The sequence below is a fragment of the Colletotrichum abscissum genome (assembly GCF_030869225.1).
Source record: "Colletotrichum abscissum strain IMI 504890 chromosome Unknown Scaffold_13.1, whole genome shotgun sequence".
NCBI lineage: Eukaryota > Fungi > Ascomycota > Sordariomycetes > Glomerellales > Glomerellaceae > Colletotrichum > Colletotrichum abscissum.
In genome coordinates this window covers 889,556-904,276 of record NW_026850021.1, presented here as the reverse complement: position 1 = coordinate 904,276, position 14,721 = coordinate 889,556, and the positions used below count along the sequence as shown (strand labels likewise).

General features: G+C 50.1%; 7 protein-coding genes across 7 annotated transcripts; 3 read left to right on the top strand and 4 right to left on the bottom strand.

The window, feature by feature from the left end:
• Positions 1–688: 688 nt before the first annotated feature.
• Positions 689–2,062, top strand: CABS01_06472 (Rieske domain-containing protein; the record flags this gene model as incomplete). Its single annotated transcript, XM_060539838.1, has 3 exons — positions 689–1,500; positions 1,570–1,795; positions 1,859–2,062. The coding sequence occupies 3 exons, from the start codon at positions 689–691 to the stop codon at positions 2,060–2,062; spliced, it is 1,242 nt and encodes a 413-aa protein (XP_060404375.1).
• A 1,150-nt stretch (positions 2,063–3,212) lies between these two features.
• Positions 3,213–4,429, top strand: CABS01_06471 (2OG-Fe(II)oxygenase superfamily protein; the record flags this gene model as incomplete). The annotated part of the gene is made up of 3 exons (XM_060539837.1): positions 3,213–3,249; positions 3,326–3,993; positions 4,076–4,429. The coding sequence occupies 3 exons, from the start codon at positions 3,213–3,215 to the stop codon at positions 4,427–4,429; spliced, it is 1,059 nt and encodes a 352-aa protein (XP_060404374.1).
• A 143-nt stretch (positions 4,430–4,572) lies between these two features.
• On the bottom strand, positions 4,573–6,213 carry CABS01_06470 (acyltransferase; the record flags this gene model as incomplete). The annotated part of the gene is made up of 2 exons (XM_060539836.1): positions 4,573–5,700; positions 5,827–6,213. 2 exons carry the CDS (start codon positions 6,211–6,213, stop codon positions 4,573–4,575), a joined length of 1,515 nt encoding a protein of 504 aa, XP_060404373.1.
• Positions 6,214–7,361: 1,148 nt separating this feature from the next.
• Positions 7,362–8,481, bottom strand: CABS01_06469 (zinc-containing alcohol dehydrogenase; the record flags this gene model as incomplete). Its single annotated transcript, XM_060539835.1, has 2 exons — positions 7,362–8,270; positions 8,320–8,481. The coding sequence occupies 2 exons, from the start codon at positions 8,479–8,481 to the stop codon at positions 7,362–7,364; spliced, it is 1,071 nt and encodes a 356-aa protein (XP_060404372.1).
• Positions 8,482–9,233: 752 nt separating this feature from the next.
• On the bottom strand, positions 9,234–10,751 carry CABS01_06468 (cytochrome P450; the record flags this gene model as incomplete). Its single annotated transcript, XM_060539834.1, has 1 exon — positions 9,234–10,751. The coding sequence occupies one exon, from the start codon at positions 10,749–10,751 to the stop codon at positions 9,234–9,236; it is 1,518 nt and encodes a 505-aa protein (XP_060404371.1).
• A 439-nt stretch (positions 10,752–11,190) lies between these two features.
• On the bottom strand, positions 11,191–12,065 carry CABS01_06467 (short chain dehydrogenase; the record flags this gene model as incomplete). Its single annotated transcript, XM_060539833.1, has 3 exons — positions 11,191–11,242; positions 11,301–12,004; positions 12,057–12,065. 3 exons carry the CDS (start codon positions 12,063–12,065, stop codon positions 11,191–11,193), a joined length of 765 nt encoding a protein of 254 aa, XP_060404370.1.
• Positions 12,066–13,135: 1,070 nt separating this feature from the next.
• CABS01_06466 (polysaccharide deacetylase) lies at positions 13,136–14,447 on the top strand (the record flags this gene model as incomplete). The annotated part of the gene is made up of 6 exons (XM_060539832.1): positions 13,136–13,161; positions 13,235–13,314; positions 13,400–13,955; positions 14,019–14,071; positions 14,148–14,275; positions 14,337–14,447. The coding sequence occupies 6 exons, from the start codon at positions 13,136–13,138 to the stop codon at positions 14,445–14,447; spliced, it is 954 nt and encodes a 317-aa protein (XP_060404369.1).
• Positions 14,448–14,721: the final 274 nt, after the last annotated feature.

The window sequence follows — 14,721 nt, the reverse complement described above, 5'->3', positions numbered from 1 at the left end:
AAAGAAATGTTCGCTGGTCTTTGTAGTGGGGTAGCAGTAGTAGTCTCAGACTGAGGAAATGGTAAAGCCTCAATCTAGCCATAATCGAGGTCGACACTTGGTCTTGCGCACTTCGAATCGTCGCCATCTTCGCTTAGACGCGGCTTCTCCTTTCCCAGGCTCGTGCCAGCGACCAATATGATCTTTTTGTTATTTATCATATGTGTCAACTCACCATTTTCGACTGAAATAGGTAAAATTACTCTATCACTATCTGCCACCTTGTCGATACCCCGCGCGTTTGGGTGGCCATCGCAATTGAATTCCGGCGCCCGACCTGCTTCGACTTGCCTTTATCGGATCTATAGGCCCCCTTATCAACATCCGGATGCTTGTGTCCGGCCCCCTCAGCCTAATAGCCACCAACCCCACCCCCATTCTCAATAGCATTATCAAGCAACTCACCAAAGCATCTTCCCCACCTCTGATACATACGGATTAGACTAATTCTTGGCCTAAAGTCATGCCTCCGAATTGCGGTCTTAAAGTAGCAGAGGTCATCAAACATGAAGACGCGAGGGGAGACAGGATTAGAGATGCAGTACCCATAGTTTTCAGACTGTGATCCCAATCAAAGACTTCGTTGCAACAGTTGTTTGCGTCTTCTATAACAAGTACCCACAATTCATTGCATCTCAGCCTCAACGACATGTTGCGTTTCCTTGGATTCTCTTCGGCAAGTAACGACGCCAAGCCAGAGCCTTCACGAAGTCTTCCAGCTTCGTGGTACAGGTCTCCAGAACTGCATCAGCTCGAGAGAAGAGCAATTATATCAAGAAAGTGGATCCTGGTGACACATTCGCTACGCTTCAAACAAGCGGGCGAGTTTGTCTCCTTCGTCTACGCCGACTTCCCTTTCTTCCTCGTCCAAGACCGCGATGGCAATATCAACGGCTTTCACAATGTGTGCCGCCACCGAGCATATCCTGTCGTCGAGAAGAAGTCTGGCAAGGCGAGCATACTAAGCTGCAAGTACCACGGCTGGTCATACGGGTTCAAGGGCAATCTTGCCAAAGCGCCGAGATTCGATACGGTAACCGGCTTCGACAAGAGCCAAAATGGCCTTCTCCCAATCCACGTTCGCGTGGATCCCGCTGGCTTCATTTGGGTTAACCTCCAAGCAGGCGAACCAGACGTCAAGTGGGAAGACGAGTTTGGCGGTGTTTACCAGAAGCCGCGTATGCAAAACTTTGACTTTGCAGGAGGCTACAATTATGACCACGTCTGGGATATGGAGCTGGAGGCCAACTGGAAGGCCGTCATTGAGAATTACAACGAGTGCTACCATTGCCCAACATCACACCCCTTGATTGCGGGAGTGTCGGACTTGACGAAATATCAAGTAAAGCCAAGTGGAGGTTGCTTGGAGCACGAGATCATCAACAAGAAGGCTCAAGACGAGGAAGACGAGTTTCGACGCTCGATCACCTTTTTTTACCCCTCAACTTCAGTGACGATCACGTAAGTGACCTTATAACGCGTGTCAAGATTCAGAAGTCACAAAAGGGCAGAAACTGACGAAACCTGTAGTCAGAACTTTTTCTACATCCAGCGAATGATTCCAATCAGCGCAACCAAAACCCGAATCGAGAACGAGGTGTATCGCTCTCACGACTCCACCGATGCCGATTTCGCCGCCATCAATGCGTTCTACAAGCAGGTATTAGAGGAAGACCGAGAGTTGTGCATTGGCGCACAGGAAAACCTCAGTGCTGGCGTCTTCATTAGCGGCGAGCTTCATCCAGAAAAAGAGAGGGTACGGCAAGGAACTCTTGATACCCTCCCAGCACTACAGTCCGATACTGACACATTCGCTCAGGGTCCGATTCATTTTCAAAACACGGTTCGAGAGGAGGTGATGAAGCACCGGCAAAGGGAGTTGGAGCAAGGAGGCCGAGAAATCTGGCCAGCCACGCCCAACCTACTCGGCCAGACGGGCACAGGGAAACTGAATGAAGACGAGGCTTTCTGCTCGGAACTCGAGAAAGCTAACTGTGGTGGCCGAGAGGAACTAGCCTGGTGAGCCATACGCTCTGTTGGTGCATGTGATGATCAATATCGGCACGGCCTGGCTGTACGGAATACGATGTATGATGGCATATGGAACTTTCAGCGTTGGTTTAGCCTCGTGACTTTCCTAGCATCTGGGTTTCTACCCTTTCAAACGAAATTGCAATCCAGTTCTCTACGACAGCATTCCTTTCCTCTGTCTAGGTTGGTGACTTGTTTGTGATGTAGCGCCGATGACTGAGCTACGGCGGCGAGAGCATTGGTGTGTGCGTAGGTCAGTCAGGTCTTGTTGCTGCTTCTAGAAAAATACTGTAAACCCTGCCCTCTCAAAATTGACTGGGACTTAGTCTCCAGCTTTCCAGCTTGGTTGCAGATTCGTATGGGATTCTGGCCTGAAGTCCAGTCGCCACATGACTCTAGAAAGACTATCACCAAGAGTGGGGTTCCAAGCATGCACAGCATCGAAAATTGCGGTTACGATTCGCTGAACTTTACAGCCCTCACCGAACTCCCAATCCATCTTTAGTGCGACGTAGTTGCAAGCCCGGGTTGCATGGCGATCAACATGCTTCTACTATGACCTCTGATCCTGCAAAGGAACTCTTCGCATGAGTATGCATATGCAGGAGAAATTGTTGGGCCCTCGGAGGAGCTATCTTGGAGTAGATCTTATCTATCCGTAGCATGAGGGGAAAGTGGGTTTTCCGGCGGGGGAGAAATGGAGGCCGAGAACGGAACACCATCCACGGCGAGTAATCGTCCTTAGTGTGACCAACGCTTATCAGTGAGTAAGGTGGTATCAATTTCGAGCTGTCGAACTTACTCTCGGGCGATGCCGTGAGATGGTGCGACCACACCAGATGCTATCATTGCACCCCACTCTTCAAGAGTCTAGTCTGGGCGAGCACGAGGAGCCGAGACGCGAAGGGAGAGGGGTGGATGACCTTAAGGCTCACATGAATTGAGTGAGCAGGGTTCCAGGCATCTCATGAAGCAACTTCAACTATATCAGCAAAGATCTATTACGACAAGATTGAGTGATGTTCTAAAGACATATGACACCGGCACCCATAAGCTTGCGATCAGCCAACATCATAGCATCAGATCAAGGTATTTTCAAAGACGATACCATCTTCCGTCTGGAAATACTCCAATAAGGCAACATGGCAGCGCTCGAAATTCCAATCATTGACTTCTCTGGTGAGTCTGCAAAGAACCTCGTGCTGCAGCAGCCGAAAAAGGTTAGCTTGGTCTTAACAGTGATATCCACCCTTAGGTTTCTACTCTGAAGACCCTCTTCAGAAACAAAAGGTCGTAGATCAAGTGCGTGACAGCTGCCTGTACAATGGCTTCTTCCAGATAGTTGGCCACTCCGTGCCTCTGGTGCAGCAGAAGGCTGCCATGAGCGGTGCCAAGAAGTTCTTTGCTATGCCTCTCGAAGAAAAGCAAAAGGTCGCTAAGGAGAACACGACATGGAACCGCGGCTACGAGATGTTGAGATCACAGATCCTTGAGGAGGGAACTCAACCAGAACTCAAGGAAGGCTTCTACATTGGTGCCGAGATCCCTGAGGACCACCCTTACTTCATCAACAAGAAGCTCAACAGTGGACCAAACCAGTGGCCCGAGGGTCTGGGTAGCGACTTGCAGAGCTTCAGGGATTCCTCAATGGAGTACTACTCTTCGGCTCTCAAACTTGCTTCGGACCTCATGCGGGTCATTGCACTATCATTGGACCTGGAGGAGACCTACTTTTCCAAGTTCATGGATGGAGCTGTAGCGACAATGAGACTTCTGCACTACCCGTCTCAACCCAAGGATGCGGACGAGAAGTTGACTCGCGGAATCGGTGCCCACACTGACTTCGGAGCCATTACCATGCTGCTTCAGGATGAGGTCGACGGCCTGCAGGTATGGGACAAGAAGAACGAGACATGGATCGACGTAAGTGGAACCCCCACTCCCTACTGCAGAGCACCGCTCTTAATCACTTCATATTTCAATAATGCTAATCAGCCACTCTTAGGTCCCACCAACGGAAGGTGCCTTTGTTGTAAACTTGGGCAATCTCATGGCAAGATGGACCAACGAGTTGTACAAGAGCAACATTCACAGGGTCATCAACAAGTCGGGCCAGGAGCGCTACTCAATCCCCGTTTTCGTTTCTGGCAACCCAGACTACCTGGTTGAATGCATCCCCACTTGCAAGTCAGCGACGCAGCCAGCCAAATTTGGACCGGTCACGGTTGAGCAAGCAGTCTCTGCTTCGTATGCAGAGTCGTATGGAAGGGCACAACTGTACAAACAGGGTCTGGAGCAAGCGACGGCTAACAAGGTAAAGGCTCAGGAGGCTCAACCAGCGCAAATCGCTGTTGCGTGAAGCGTCGCTATTAGAGGAGCATGTAAACAAATTTTCAAAAGCATGTAGCAAAGTGTGATTTAAAGAAATTTGAGATAAGGATCATTGATGGCAATGCTGAGATTTCACAAAGAAAACATTTTGTCCAGTCCTGTTCCCCAAGTCTACGATACACCAAGTCTCTTGGCTAGCCAATGTGAAAAGGTCACGGATTTCTGATCAACAAGCCGCCAGTGAAGATCCCCGAGCACTATGATCGACAGCATGGCGATAACGAAAAGCGTGCTCCACGAAACGATCAAGCTGTACCCGGCTGCCAACATCTTCAGCTTCAGACCATAACTGAGGAAATTCTTACCGCAGCCCCAATGCACCAAGTAGAAACTGAAACTGACTTCTCCCAGGTACAGTACCGGCTTCGTATTGAGAACACGCTGTAAGACAGGCAGGTTCTCCAATACTAGTACCAGAGCTACGGCACATGTGCCTTGGAAGAATGGATGCACACCGAAGCCAAACGTGTTGAAGCCAGCAAACCACGAATAAATAGGGGCTTGGGTAGCGTCGCCATGCATCGGCCAGCAGCCCAAGAAGATAATGGGCACAAGCAGCAGCCATGATGTGACGGTGACGGCCGTACGAACCATTTTTGGTAAGTCTGGCAGCTTCGCCCGGAAAAGTCGGAAATCGGCGATGAACATTCCCGCGATAAACAGACAGTTCGTTGCTCTCTGAAGGTTGAAGGAGTAGATGAGAAGTAGGACAGTGGCTGGCAATCGCACCATAGGTGACATTCTAATGAAAGCCATACAAGCCAGGAACACAAGCAGCGATCCTTGGTACTCGGCTGCCAGAGTCCAGCCCTGAGGCATGACAGTATTGGCCGAGCCGGAGGTGATGATGGTTATCAACGTGGTCCAGACGTAGTATACATGGCTCCAGAAGCCATCGGCAACAGGACCCATAGGTTCGGTGCTGTTGAGGGCATAAAATGCGCTGAAGGGAACCAGAGCGGTAGAAACCGCGATGATAGGTATAGTCGGGAGGAAGAGTCGGAACGGACGCCGGAAGATGCTAGATGGAAAAGAGCTGATGGGGTTTGGGCCTTGAACGCCTGGCGCGCTTTGGGCTGCGTAAGACTTGCTCAAGGGCCCATACGTGAGAGCAAAGCCGCTGATGACGAAGAAAACCGATACCATGAAGACTCCGCTATGTATGAGGCGGATGAACGGGAGCTGGACCACGTAGACACTTTCTTCGCTATCGCCCCATGCGCGGTGAATGAGCGGATACTGCGTGATATCATGGTCAGTCAAATTAATTCAAAGCAAAGCTTCAAACTGTTCAGATAGCAGATGAATGCAGACGCTTGCATCTGAACAAATGTCGTTGGGCGGGAAGAGTTCTTCATCACTTACATCTCCATCTATCGTGTGTTGAAGGGCCACGATAAGTGACGCGATGCCGCGAAGACCATTTAGATAGGATGTTTTGTTCGGAGCTGGGATTATCGAGTTCTCCGTGGCGTGGCCAAAAATGCGAGCGATGTAAGATGGCACCAGTACCCAGAAGAAGGCCTTTGGACTCATAGGGCGCCAGCTGGTCGAAAGTCTTGAAAAGGGCGATGACCTCCCTGATGATTCTGCCATCGGCAGGTCTGTCGATGAGCCCGCTTCATTGCCTTGAAGCAAGCCGTAATGCGATTCCCCAGCCCGGACTCCGGAAAACCAATCCCGTACCCTTTCAAGCGGCTGCTTGAGCATTGGATGGGCCGCCTCCGGATCCTCAAGCTTCATGTTCTCCATCTTCGCGATGTGGAAGATATGTCAACAAAAGTAGAGACTAATGGACCTTTTTGCGGACAAGTTCTTGATTGTGTCCAAGGTAATGCTGAATCGTGGGGAAAATACTGAGAATTAAAGACCCGAAAGGCGATGATAAGACTCGAAAGCGAGGCTTAAAGTATAAAGGTCACAAGAGTTTCCCGACTTAGACACGGGGCGCAGGGTGCACTTTCTGCATGCCACAATGTTTCACTTGAAGCTTCTCCAAATGCTAGGGAGTTTTACTGCCCTGCGCCACTTGTCTGAGTTGGAAAACCGTCGAGGGCCTCACACTCAAAGTTTCTCAGCCGTTATACCTGTTTAGGTCATTCTTTCGTATCTTCTTGGAGCTTTATCGTCGCTCAAGGGAGAAACCAATCTGGTCCGGTCCTCAGCCCCAATTACTGGGGAATGCCCTCATTGAGACCTGACCTGATCAATTGGAAATGCATATAATAAGGATACGCGCTTGTCAACTGTCGCATTCTCTGGATATTCTCAACATGTTCAGACGGAATGCATACTTTCCTTGGGCATGCCAAGACGGCGACTTTCCGAGTGTGAGAAATGTGCGAACCCGGTTAGTGAGACCACACCCGCGAGCACCACGAACACCATGTACCCGGTCAACTTTCCAACGACGGCAAATACAGACTTCCTGTAGTCTACCATTGGCTGATTGGGTTACACCGAAGTCGCGACAAAGCTACCGATGGTCACACCAAACGTGGTGAATTTCCTAGTGTTGTTGTCGCGTCGTACACGGTACAGCCCTTGTCGGAGCGGAGAATGCAGAAGTCTTAAATGTCTTTCATGTGTCTGAGTGGATTGACTGCCATTGATGCGGAAGCAGACATCTTTTCTCGCGTTCTTCTACTGATTTCGTTTGACAGCTTCACAGATGGAAGGGATATCCCTTCATGTTTTGGGTTGAGTTCGTGTCTGGTGCGTTTTAAGCGCAACGACAGCAACCCGTGTGGAACTATCACACAGCAATGGCCGGCGTTCATGTGGGATTCCAGGGAAATCGTATTCCGAGGACAATGGAAGCTTCCCAAATATTTTAGGAGTCTATCAGGAACTGGAAACAGATTGCGCCTATTTATACTTAAACTCGGCCAGTGCACACATCAGTGGTCAATCTTGATAACAATTTTGGAGAAGTGCTTCTTCTCCTTCAATCGCGCATAAGCAGCCTTTGCCTCCGCGAGCTCAAAAGTCTTGTCATCGATAACCGGTTTGACGTTCTTCTCCTCGATAAACTGGATCATATCTTGGAATTGTGCCCGACTTCCCAAGATCACGCCCCTGACAATGCATGGGCGCATGAGAGCAGCCAGCATGGGCACAGCCTCGGCTTTGCCTCCGACCAAGCCTGCAGAGACAACCACACCATTTGTCTTCACCGCGGTGAGCGATTGAGATAGTGAGTCGTTGCCGGCAACATCGACAACAATGTCGAAGCCATCCTGATTTGGAGTGAAGTTCCTCGTCTTGACACCCCAGTCCTCGGGGTTGTCTCGATAGCTAGTAGTGTGGCTTGCGCCGAGTGCCTTCAGCCTCTCCTCCTTTTCTGCGGATGATGTCGTGGCGACGACGGTAGCTCCAGCAGCTACCGCCAATTGAAGCGCGGCAATGCTCACACCACCTGTTCCTTGAACAAGCACCCATGTACCGGATTGAGGCTCTCTACCTTTGAGGCCGAAGAGTGCGTTCCAGGCGGTGAGGCCGCTGCAAGTCAAAGTTGCAGCTTCCGGCCACCCAAGAGATGTAGGGACATGAACAAGCCCGCTTTCTGTGAATCTGCCTTCTGATTGTAGAGTTCCGTCAATAGTCTGGCCAAGACCATCCACAATGTCTTGGTAAACCGGCAACTCATAATCCCCGCAACGCTCGGCATGTTTGGGAGCTAGGTGAGTGACGACATGGTCACCGGTCTTAAAGGCTGTTACGGCACTGCCAATCGCCTTGACAATGCCGGCACCATCAGAACCAGGCACGACGTGTTGTCGAATAACGCCGGCGGTAGCTGCCGTACCCTATATGACTGTCAGAACATGGATGTCCGCAATGCTGAGATTCGCTTACTGTTGTGTCTGCGATTGCGAGTTCGCGATAGTTCAAGCTAGCACCGTGCAGCTCCACCAGAACCTCGTGAGCTGCCAACTTATCGGCCTGCGGCACGTTCTCCTCGTACTTGAGGCTTTTCTCAAAGCCTCTCTGGCCAGTCAAGATCCACCTGCGATTCATGGAGGGCTGGGGCTTTGATAGTAGTGAATAGGGAAGATACGGCTTCCGAGCTGTGATTCCTGTTTTCCTGGGCGGAAGATGTGTATGGATGCGAGATCTTTGCTGTACAAGTAGTGACAGTTAGTGAGTTCCTCCCGTCATCTTGGCCCTGAGCGATTTTAGCGGTTTTGTTAGCTGTGGGGGCCAACACAGAAAAGATCCAGCTTTTGCATAATTGCGGCCTCATGGTCCCATATTCGCCCGTATTTTCGTCCGGGTTTCGTCCGCTTCGGTCCGTATGTCCGTGTCGAAACGTAAAACTGGGGCCGTGAAGCCGGTCCCGCGACTCGGGCGACTCGGGCCAACCCACACGACTCGCGTTGAAATATTAGCCGGTATGGTCAAAGCATCCTTAGCATCCTACGTCTACATAGGATATTTGACGCAGAGCGTCAAATACTTGAAATCGAAATTTCGCGGTCAACTGCCCCGATCTAATTTCCGTCCGAAAGTTCGGTCAAGGGGTTTGCGGCGGACCAGCAGGACGCCTTGCGTTCGTTGTTAACAAGTATATGGCTGTATAGTTCATCTCCCGAACCTATTTCAGAGCCTTTCGATTGCAGACCAGCTTGGATGTGAATACAAACTCGATTAGCCTTTGGCCCCGCTCGCCTTCATAACATAGCTTGACAATGAGAGGTGATGGACTGTCTCCGAGGCTGATACCAAGATATTCCCAATTCATCCTAATGACGTTGTGTTACAAGTCCATACTACGATGATTCCCATATCAGCTCAATAGCATGCCCAGGAACTTTTGAGTTGAACCATTCGTCAACAATGATCCCATCCTTCATCAGCCCTGTTGTTCTAGCCCCATCCAGCACCCCAGATATACCTAGTGCCCTGACTGCCCAGAAGAGCTCACTTGAAGCAAGGTTCCGAGCAATACACTGCCGCGGTCCAAGTCCAAATGGGATGGCATCGCGTAGCATTTCCTCGCTAGGCTCAAGCCATCGTTCTGGCTGAAATTCATGCGGATTAGGGAAGACAGCATCATTGAAATGCAGGCTAAATGGTGCGCATCCAATCCAGGTTCCGCCTGGGAACTCAAAAGTCACAGTTTCCCCAGAAGGCATCTTACTTGCGAATGTGAATCCGCTGGGCGGCACAACGCGTGGAAGACGAGTTGGATTTGCCATTGACATTCGAAGACCCTCGCGCACCACGCCACGTAAGTAGGGAAGAGTTTGCGGGTCGGCTTGCGATACCTCTGGCAATGCAAGCTCGTCTTTGAGCTTCTGATAGATTGAGGGCGACTGTGCCAAATGCCAGCAAATAGCACCAAAATTCATGCCAGTGCTGTCTGTGCCGGCAAACATCAAATCCATACACTGAACAGCAGCTTCTTCTTCGCTGATGCCAGCTCGCAGTAAACGAGCCTGGTACGTTTGGTCTTTCTCCAAGTCGGCCTCGGCGACGACCTGATCGCAGAACTTTGTTACGAGTTCCATCGACTGGTCGACCTTCTGATCCGGAAACAACTTCGGGCGAGCCCACTCGAGGGCGTGAAAGATCCAACTAGGAAGCAAGAAGAATCTTCCAACTGCGACAAAGGTGTCCACGAACTCGCTGGCAGAGAGGCTGCTTGAGTCCCTGGTGCTTCTGCTTGCCTCCAGCTCCGCAATACCTCCGTATGTCTTGCCTAGGAGGTATTCCGTCACTGCATCAAGAGCTAGACATCTGCCCATATTGAGCATGTTGACGGGTTTGCCAGAAGCTGCTGCATTTTCGATATGCGCCATCAACCTATCGACGCAGGATCTCAGTATTTGGTCGCCTTCCTTTCGGATAGAGGCCGGGCTGAACATGCTGACAACAGCCTTTGATCTAAGGGCCCGGTGTGCAGGATCTAGCGCCGAAAATATTGTCGGGTGACCGTCAAAGTCGAAATTGCTATAGCATGTTGTTTTCAGAAACCCGCCTTTCTCGGAGTAGATCGGTGCAAGAGCCGAGCCGTCGCTAATGTCAACGTCGTTGGGGCCGATTCGGACGACTGGACCATAGAATCGATGCAGAGCTTCGATCGAGGTCGTCTCATCCCCTATATATGAATGGTACCACAGCCATAATGGAGAAATTGTTGCTTTCCATGGTCCCGGAACTTTGCGTAGTGGGTGGAGGAAGATGTTGAAGAAGAAATAGATAGAAAGCGTAGCCAACGGAGCAACGAGTAAGATTTTGAGCGATTCTTCGGCGGCAATGGCCAACAGGTTGGCGAAAAGGCCCATTGCGATCAAGTCTAGGAACCCGAATATTAATGACAAGCGGCGGCTTGAAAAGGGTTGAGAGATGAGGATGGCAATTCTTTGTAAACTAAGTACGATGATTCGTTGCATTGATGAGTCAGACACAGACGTCATGAAAGTTGAAGAGACAATATGCAGGTCAACGGCACGTGATGCTACTAGAGATAAGCATGCAGCTGTAGTGATAGTGATGGAACTGCATTACAGACGTCTCAAAGAGGCAATAAATGTCCAAACACTACATCTGCGCCCAATTCGGTATCGTCGATGACTTCGTTATGATTTCGCATATTGTTCACGTGCAAGGTAGTAACTGAATGACTCAATTGTCGTGGCACTGCTTACTGGGCAATGTAGATCACCCGAACTCGTAGAAAGAGGAACATGTCTTTAGGTTCAGATTAAGCTGAGAAAAGTCTATCTACCACTTGGTCACGCCACCATCAACCAAGATATCGCTTCCCTGGCAGTATCTTTCTGAGTGTTAGCAACTTCAGTTGTGAATGAGTGTTCATCAAAGGTTCGACTTACTTGCTGGCATCGCTCGCTAAGAAAACACAGGCACCCTTGATATCGTCAGGCTCCGCTACCCTGCCGTTCATAATCTCGTCCTTCCACCCCTCAAGTAGATCAGGAAAGGGAGCCGTCATTTCTGTTCGCACATAGCCAGGTGAGATGGAGTTGACCCGGATCCCGTACTTGTTCAGCTCGGCAGCAATTGGAGCGACCATCGCTCGTACTGCTCCCTTTGTACCGCAATACGCAGTGGATCGTTGGGAGCGAATGGCCATGTACGATGCGATACTTGCAACAAAGATTATGCTTCCGCACTTAGTGCCGTTGGCAATCATTGCCTTCGCGGCCATCTTTGCTGAAAAGTAGAGGCCCTTGCAGTTGACCCCATACAGCCTGTCAAAGTCTGCCTCTTCAGTATCCAGAAACTCAACGTTCTTGTTCACACCGGCGCAAGCGACGAAGATATCGAGCTTGCCATCAAAGTCGGCTGCCACAGCGGCAAAGGCCTTTTCCAAGCTGGAGATCGATGTTACATCGACGACATATGCTTTTGCTTTCACCCCGTTCGTAGAAGACAGTTCCTCAAAGGCAGATGGCTCCGGGTCTATCAGATCAAAAATGGCAACGTCTGCCCCAGCCTCGGCGAGACCTTGGGCGAATGCCAAGCCACAACCTCGGCCACCGCCAGTGACTACAGCAACCCGGCCTTTAAGCGAAAACTTCATTCATCAATATTGGCTAGCTCGAGATGGTACTGAGTTTTTGACATACCTTGGACATTTCAATACTAACGGATGGCTTTACGGCTCATGCAAGTTTCAATGAGCAAAGAAGATTGGGGGTTTGTAAGGATTCCAGTAATGTTCCCAAAGTCGGAATAGGGCCTCGGTGTGCGTGAGATGAGATCGCGTATCGATATTGACAACTAAACTTGCAACGAGCTCGGAACGTTCATGGATTCAGTGCCTTTCTGGTGACACTATCAGCGAATTACTTAAGATGGCGGTTGTTCCCGTTCCACAACTATCACTGCATTGTTAGTTTGCCGAGTGTTCAACCCGGTCGCAAATTCAACCCCCATTCTAGCGCCTAGCATCGGTGCAGGTACGTAAACGCTTGCAAGGGGTTGCCGCCGAACCCCATCCTACACTTCAAATGTCGCTGCATTGTAACAACGCCAATCTTCACTCTCCATGAGTCAAATTATGCTCGCAATCTTGAGTTCCTTGGTCTCCTTTCTGGAGTATGCGGGGCTATCGAAAGGAGTCGGCCATCTCTCGCTTATCTTTGCTGCAAGATACGAAAAGCTGCTTGGGTTTAAAGAATGGGAACATTCAAAAGTGGAAAATGGGGAAGTCAAGGGTGGAAGTGGGGGCGGGGTTGGTCAGTAGAACAACGATAATGCAGAAGTGGAATGACCAACAGCCAAAGATGCTCAAGCAGTGTAACCAGGACAGTATCCAATTAGAGGATCAATTGGTGGGTGCATTTGTACGTCTAGAAGCTGCAGGACACACATTGAAGATCAAGAATGGGGACAATTTACATGATGCCGCGTCGATAAGCGTAGATGCAGTTGAATCGACGGCGAACTGGCAAGTCATTGTGGAGACGTTTTCTGCCTGCGGGGAAGCTTCCACGAGCTTGAGCTTTGGTGCCTCCGAGTTGGTCTGGATATCAAAGTAATGACAGGTGGTGCTTCATGGGATAGCTGGAGTGATACAGACTAAGGAAGCTCTTAGCATAAAGTCTACCTTCAGGTACAGAGTGTTTAGGTTATACACAGAGACAAATTCACCACTTCCACTTAATCAATCATACCCCAAGACAATCCTTTATCAGTACTTACAATGGGAAAGAAGAAGGTTCTCGTTTGGTGAGTGGTCCCTCGAGCAAGACACGGTAGTGCTGTCACGTATGCATGCGTACTAACCTGGCCGTTACCGTAGCTACGGTGTAGATATCGACGCCGTTGCCGGCTGGCTCGGGTCATATGGTGGTGAAGACAGTACTAGTGACATCAGTCGAGGTTAGTTGCACTCATGGAGGGTCTTCGTCGTCAAGTCTCACCACCAGTTGGGGCTTACACCGCTGACCTTGCGACGCTTGAACAGGTCTATGGGCTGGAACCATTGGTACACGTCGACTCTTGAAGCTGTTTGAAAAGTACAACATCAAAGCGTCTTGGTTCATTCCTGGTCACTCCTTAGAGACGTTCCCAGAAGAATGCGCCATGGTGCGGGATGCAGGCCACGAGATCGGCCTGCACGGATACAGCCATGAGAACCCTGTCGACATGACGCTAGAACAGCAGCGCGACGTTCTGGACAAGACGTGGAAGATGCTCACAGAGTTTTGCGGCAAGCCGCCCAAGGGCAGCGTTGCCCCGTGGTGGGAGACGAGCGAAGAAGGTACTGAGCTGATGCTGAGCTACGGTATCGAGTATGATCACTCCATGTCGCACCACGACTGCCAAGCATATTGGTTGAGGACTGGTGACAGCTGGACCAAGATTGATTATACCAAAAAGGCAGAGGAATGGATGAAGCCTTTGGTAAAGGGCAAAGAGACGGGGTTGGTCGAGATTCCCGGATCATGGTACATTGATGACCTTCCCCCGATGATGTTCATGAAGAACTCCGCAAACTCACACGGTTGGGTGAACCCGAGGTAAGTCTTTGAGTTACATCCATGTGGAATATGAGGGCACTGGCTGATCTTGCCCTCCAACAGGGATGTTGAAGACATCTGGCGAGATCACTTCGACTACTTTTACCGAGAATATGGTAAGTTGAGGGACCCCCCCACCCCCCCTTCCTGTTTGACGAATAAGTCTTCGTGAACTGATCCTTGTTTTCGAAGATGAGTTCATCTTCCCAATGACCATCCATCCAGATGTTTCGGGTCGGCCCCACGTGCTACTCATGCACGAGCGGATCATTGAGCACATTAACAAGCACGAAGGCGTTGAGTGGGTGACCATGGGAGAGGTAAATTCCACCCCCACTCTTTGATGTGTAAGAGTGTATGCTGATGCTCATGTGTCAATAGATGAGCGACTATTTCAAGTCCAAGAATCCTGCGCCTGAAGGTGGCTTGATGCCTGCCAGCCAGGAAGAGGTTATGAAGAAGTACGAGGAATGGAAGAAGACACAATCATAGATTGACGTAGCCTCATGAATACCAAGTTTTGAATATTAAACTATTACCGAGCTGCTCCTTCGAGGATGATACGCAATGTTACAAGATTCCTAACGACCTTTGATTGGAAGCGTCGAGTCCACTTTGCTGGTGCCAGCGCACTGGTTCAACCACTATCCAAATTATTGACTCTTCAGATGGAGTAGTTACCTGGCAGATACCTGTTATAGCACAAGGAAGGCTCAGCTGAAACTAAAGCACAAATTATCGCGCCGATGTATAATTATTCGTTGCA